The sequence below is a fragment of the Notechis scutatus genome, chromosome 3, assembly GCF_049901735.1.
Source record: "Notechis scutatus isolate UNSWTSFEM ecotype Mainland chromosome 3, rNotScu1.2, whole genome shotgun sequence".
Classification (NCBI taxonomy): domain Eukaryota; kingdom Metazoa; phylum Chordata; class Lepidosauria; order Squamata; family Elapidae; genus Notechis; species Notechis scutatus.
In genome coordinates, this window is record NC_142011.1 from 87,709,930 (window position 1) to 87,716,584 (window position 6,655).

Genomic DNA, 6,655 nt, shown 5'->3' on the forward strand with positions numbered 1-6,655 from the left:
CTGATTGATGGGCATCTTGAACTGCCTCCATTCATCTCTTTTGACACCCCTGTTTACAAACTACTTTCAAGGGACAACCCCGCCCCCCCTAGATTTACTTTGATGTCATGTCCTCTGCAGGAAACCCAGCTGAAAGGACCTAAGTTTCAGGTAGATCATCTTGCTTTAAAAACAGGTCATTGTATGAAAAAATGGGCTGCATCTTCATTTTAAAAGCTGCTGTTGTAGAAAATGCATTTTTATTTCTCCCCGGTAAATATATTCATTCCCAAAGGTATACAACTCAGAAAAGCTGTCATTACTACAACTGCCATTCCTCTACCAATTTTAAATTAGCAATGACAACAAAGGATTTTCCAAACAACTCAGCAAAAAATAATAATGAAAATAAGACTGCTAATATTAGTTGCAAGGGGAGAGGTGCAAACACGAATGATTCATAACTAAAAGGAATGCTGTATTTATATACTGTAACTATTTAAATATTTGTTTGTTTGTTTGGAAGAGTGGGGAGTAAATCATCAAATGACCTATTTCCTAGTTTTTCCTTATGGTGGTAAGGTGAGCAAATGGCTACTTCAGGTTGTTGATTCTGAGAGTTGGTAGGTCGTTATTGACATTGCCATTATATTTTCAATGATGGCATACTGACGAGATTTTCTGACACTCATCCAATTAGCTTGGCCAACCTGTTGGATACTAAGCACTTTAATTTGCTTCTAGAGGGCCAGACATATACGTGGACAGCAAAGGATCTTGACTGCTAGTCCTCAACTTATAACAGTTCCTTTAGTGACCGTTAAAAGCTACAATGGCACTGAAAAGAGTGATTTATCACTGTTTTTCACACTTATGACCGTTGTAGCATCCCCGTGGTCATGTGATTTACATTTGGATGCTTGACAATTGACTCACATTTATAGCGGTTGCAGTGTCCCTGAGTCACGTGATCCCCTTTTGTGACCTTCTGACAAGCAAAGTCAATGAAGAAACCAGATTCACTTAAAAACCATGTTACTAATTTTACAACTGCAGTGATTCACTTAACAAACCTGGCCAAAAAAAGTCGTAAAATGGGGCAAAATTCACTTAACAAATTTTTCACTTAGCAACATAAATTTTGGGCTCAATTGTGGTCATAGGTTGAGGACTACCAGTATTTACCACAACATAATAAATCCATGTTTACGTAAGTAATACTTTTAATAACTTACTTTTGGATTTTATTATCATTATCACACCGAATCAGAACATACCCACATGCAATGCATGGTATGTTTTCCTAAAACTAATTTTAGCTAAATATGCTTCTGTTAATTTCTAATTATGGCTGCAAAATTGTTTATTTCAGGCTTCCAAAATTAATGTTGTAAAGGTGACGATCTTTTTTACACACACACACACACACACACACACTCAAATCTACTCTTAATTACTTCTAGTTTTATTCATTGCAACATCATAATTTAAGATATAAAGGAGGGTCATTAGGATGCTTATCACATAAGCAGAGATATGATGCCATTCCATTGTACTGTAAACTCACCCAAAAATTTACCAAACAGATTCAAAATGACTTTCATCCCACTCATGCTTTATAAATATCTCCTTCCCTTTTCCTAAATTTTGCAAGTCAGAAACTGTAAATACTACTTAGTCACAGGCTTCAACCAAGACACTGGTTCAGTCCATGATACCTGATCTAAATGATGATAAAATAATTACAATTAAAACATCTGGGAAAACATAAAAAAACATGCAAGTCTCAGCCAATACAAAACAGCCTGGGATCAATTTCATAATCAATCAGTTGAGCGCATATGTGCCAAGATGAAAATGAGATGAGCGGCTACAGGAATCCAAGCTTTGGCTGAGGAAAACTGGATTATTGTACACATTCTGCTGAACATACTGTTCAAGAAAGCATCCAAGTGCATGGTGGTAGTACAAACTATAAAAGGTCTTTTGATCAGTATAAGCTACTCTAATCCATTTCCAGATTGTGTTGCAATTCAGTGAGCCCTTTCACTACTCTCACACACACCTCTCCAAATATAAAGGTAAAGGTTCCCTTCGCACATACGTGCTAGCCGTTTCTGGCTCTAGGGGGCGGTGCTCATCTCCGTTACAAAGCCCAAGAGCCAGTGCTGTCCCAAGATGTTTCCGTGGTCATGTGGTCGGCATGACTAAACGCTGAAGGCGCACGGAATGCTGTTACCTTCCCACCAAAGTGGTCCCTATTTTTCTACTTTCATTTTTACATGCTTTCGAACTGCTAGGTTGGCAGAAGCTGGGATAAGTAATGGGAGCTCACTCCGTTATGCAGTGTTAGGGATTTGAGCTGCCAAACTGCCGACCTTTCTGATTGACAAGCTCAGTGTCTTAGTCACTGAGCCACCGCATCTCCATATATACACATCTATTATAGGTATCATTTTCAGTAGTGGGTCATTTTGGGGACAAATATATAATCAATACATCTCAACTGTATCTGAACCATGGCCTGGAATTGGTAAAATGAATAAGTTACTGGTTTTTCACCATTCAAAGTTTTGAAACTATTTGTTTCTGTTGTTTACTATAAAACAAGGAGATAAAAATATTTGTCGGACTCAAAACTGGCCACATTGAAGATACAATTCTATAGTGCCCGGCTATATAGATTGCTTATTTTCTTCCTTTCCAAGACCTTAGAGAGGAGAATTTAAATTAGATAATTCCTCTACCTCCCCTTCAGTGCTAGCATCTTTGGTGCCAGCCTTCTTAACAGTAGCGTAACTGGAATGATGTGGGAGGAGCTGAACATAAAACATCTTAAGTCCCCCAAATCTAAGAAAGGGGAATTTTGATAATCTATTTGCTTACAAAAGCAGAAAAAAATATTTTGATAAATTAGAGATCCAAGCATCATTCCATCTTCAGTTCTGCACTGCTGGCCTGTGACACAGATGGTTTGGGGTTTCCTAGAGGTCGAAGTGCTTCAAGGAAAGCTCCGTCAATCATTTAAGTTTAAATACTGTTTACAACACATAAGATAATAAAAGTTGCTAAAATCAGATTCTTCCAAGAAGTTGGCTGTTTGTGTCTGAAACATGTCCCTGCCATCTACGCCAAGTGATGTGAAATCTTTATCAATCTTTGTCCACCCAAGCTTCTCCACGAACAATAGTCTGTAATCATACAAGCATATCCAAAAAAGTGGAAATTCACAGGAAAATGGTAGTTTGGCCATCTTGCAAAACTTGCAAGCAAGAAGAGCAACAATTGTACTTTTATAAATAGAGAAACCCCTCCTTAAAGAATGTTGTTAATGCTCTGGAATATTTAAAGCATTCCAATTTCTCTAGTTAAATTCTCAAGAAGATAAAAATAAATGTGTTGAGTGATGAAAATAGTCAAAGGGAAAATAGTTAAAATTAAATCTATGAAATATTCTGAATGCTTCGGATGTATTCTACTTCTAAAGGATGTTTCTAGTAGCTTTAAATGTTACAGGAATACTGAATGCAATTCAAATGTGAGTTTCAATATGCCTGTATAATGTTCGTACAAAAAGGCCCAGAAAGCTTTTACTGTAAAATAAAGCATTTCAACTATTGGTAGTTTTTACTTGGGCGCTACCAATTACAAGACAGCCAACATAAATGCAAAAAGTAAACTTCATATAAATTAGTATAATTATGAGTATTACAAACATATAAATTGGACCACTGAATGTTCCCATTTCTTGTTCCTTGAAAAAGTTCTTGAAAATTTAGTCAGGGGCAGTGGAAGAAAACCATCTACCCTGTCTGGAACCTGCCTTAACAAAACCAGTTCCCACATATGTGCAATTGACTAGTAACTGAGAAGAACCTTTTACACGCTGATTCCCCCCCCCCCACACACAGCATAGCAAAAACTCACGAATTGGTGGTAAACCTGACCTCAAGTTCAAGAGAAACACGTGCCGCCTGCCTAATTAGTGACGAGCAAAAGTGTCCTTCTAATTAAAATGCGTGTCCCATTAGAATACTGTTCCAAATATGCAGTTTGTGTAACTAGCCCTCCCTAACCTCTCTTCTGTGTGCTTCAGGAGGAAGCGGTCCTTAACTACCCTTTGGAGAGCCAAGAGATAGATCCGAGATTGAAGACTGCTACTTTAAGGATGATTTTAAAGCTGTGCTCCGAAGCAACCCACAACTAGGAAAGTGCTGTTCCACCGCCAGAGACAAGTCAAGGCTTCTTATGCATAAAAGCATCGCCGGAGCAGCCCTTGGTGGTTGTCCTGGTTTAGCTTCAGGGCAAGCGGAAAGAGGCTTAGAAAAGAGAGATTGCTTCCTTTCCTGCTCCCGCGATCTGGTCACTGAGTACCACTTCAATGGTTGGATCCGGAGAAGGGCACACTTGGCGCTCCGAGGATATTCCCCACTCCATCGGGGTGGGGTGGGGGGTGCGGGGTTGGAAGAGGCGGACAGTTCATCCCGTCCCTGCCGAGAGACCCACCTCAAAGAAGGTGATTCGGCTTCCCATCTCGCCGGGGATCCCGTTACGCGCCCTCCAGCTGCCGAGTTGGAAGATGCGGCCGGTGCGGGCGACGGCGAGCGGGTCTTCCTTCTTCCCCGACGATCCTCGCAGCTCCGCGGCTGCACTTTAATTGGGGGCCCGGCAGGTCCTCCGGCCAATCAGGAGATTCCCTACGCCCAGGAGGTAGCCTTGCAGGGACGGGTAGAGGAGGGAGGGAGGGGGCCCCGCGCTCCGCCGCCTCGCCGTCATTCCCTCCCCGTTTCCCTGCGCGTTGTTGTTGCTCTTGCTGCTTGCGGCCGCCTGGAGCCTGGAGGCGCCGAGTTGAGGTGAGACTCCTGAGGAAAAGAAGCGGGAATCAGGATCCGGCTCGGGATACGAACGTCGGCTGCTCCGCGGGGCGCTGGGACCCTGCTTGCAGATACACGTGCGCGCAGATAACACGCGTTTAACCAAGTGGTGTATTAAACATCAAGCCAGGGGTCTTCAAACTTGACAGCGTTAAGACTTGTGGACTTCAACTCCCAGAATTCCTTCTCTAGTCATGTTAGCTCAGGAATTCTGGGAGTTGAAGTCCACAAGTCTTAAACTAGCCAAGTTTGAAGACGCTTGCATTAAGCAGACTAAGCACTGCTTAGGGCACCAGGCCCATAGGGGGCACCACAAAAACTTTTATGTAGCCTAAGTTTGGCTTCGTTTGTACACTATGGACAAAGGAGGGGGGGCACCAAGTTTTGCCATTGCTTAGGGCACCAGTGAGCCTTCATCCGCCACTGCGTTTAACAGATGAACAGAGTTGGAAGGGACCTTGTAGGTCATCTAGTCCAGGGGTCTCCAACCTTAGCAACTTTAAGACTTGTGGACTTCAACTCCCAGAATTCCTCAGCCAGCTTTGTCTTAAAGTTACCAAGGTTGGAGACCCTTGATCTAGTCCAAATCCCCTCGCATCCCCACCCCTGCCCAAGCAGGTGACCTTGCTTCAGTGGTGGGATTCAAATTTTCTTACTACCGGTTCTGTGGGCATGGCTTGGTGGGCATGGCAGGGAAAGGATACTGTAAAATCTCCAGTCAGAGGTGGTTTTTCCAAACTACTCAAAATTTCTGCTACCAGTTCTCCAGAACTGGTCAGAACTTGCTGAATACTACCTCTGCTTTGCTTCCAATTATATTGTCATGCAACAGAACTGTATGGACATTAGAATCTCTGACCCCTGTGCCTGTTAGAATTAGAATTAGAATTCTTTATTGGCCAAGTGTGATTGGACACACAAGGAATTTGTCTCGGTGCAAATGCTCTCAGTGTACATAAAAGAAAAGATACATTCATCAAGAGTCAAGAATCATAAGGTATAACACTTAATAATAGTCATAGGGTACAATAAACAATCAAATCATACTAGGAAACAGTCAATATAGATCATAAGGATACAAGTGACAAAGTTACAGTCATACAGTCACTGGTGCTTATTAAAGACTTGTTTGCTGAAATATTTTCCTACTCTGGAGTAGGAAGAAAATATACTTTATTGGGATCTATAAAGTACAAGTACTCCTCACTTAGGAGCCAAAGTTGGGACTGACAATTCAGTTAAGCAAAGCAGCTGCTAAAAGAAATCACAAATTCTTACTTCAGGTTACCTTGATTCATGGACCTGCAATTTGTAAATTAAAGGATTGGTCATAAAGTTGCCTTTTCATCAGTATTGTAATTGCTAAGTCACTTAATAAGGCAGTCACTAAACAAAGAGTACTTGTATGCCTTGTTTATTGCATTGTTTGCCCACTAGAACAGCTTCTCTCCAGAAATCCATATCACTTCTATCCTGATGATGTTAAAAAATTATTGGAAAAGAATGGCCAAGGGATAGAGTAGATGTTGAGCCTTCATAACACTTTTGCATTTTGTGGAGTGTTTCCTTGTGTATGATCTATGCTTTTATTTTATTGCTTAATTTTAAAGTCGAAAGTCACCCAGAGTTGTACAGAATTGAGCAGCCTTTGAATTGTGTAAAATAAATAAATAAATAAAATTTGGTACATTAGAATCTTTCCATCCAATTAGTAAACACTAATTACTATACATGTATTGTAGTGTCCAAGGTTTTTTGGTAGGCTCAGAAAGGGTGCTTTGTGGCCTTAAAGCACTTCCGAA

General features: G+C 41.1%; 1 protein-coding gene across 4 annotated transcripts in view; it reads right to left on the reverse strand.

Annotated features, from left to right (window-relative positions):
- The window catches only part of LOC113414785 (very-long-chain enoyl-CoA reductase-like), a 31,903-nt gene extending 26,977 nt beyond the window's left edge, over positions 1–4,926 (reverse strand). For 3 of the 4 annotated variants that reach the window (XM_087960665.1, XM_026671832.2, XM_087960664.1), the window contains exon 1: positions 4,486–4,925. In XM_087960665.1, the coding sequence (XP_087816791.1) occupies positions 4,486–4,512 (27 nt within the window). In that variant the 5' untranslated portion in view covers positions 4,513–4,925. Of the gene's footprint in view, positions 1–4,485 lie in introns of all 4 variants that reach the window. The other variant, XM_087960666.1, reaches the window with a different exon arrangement.
- Positions 4,927–6,655: the final 1,729 nt, after the last annotated feature.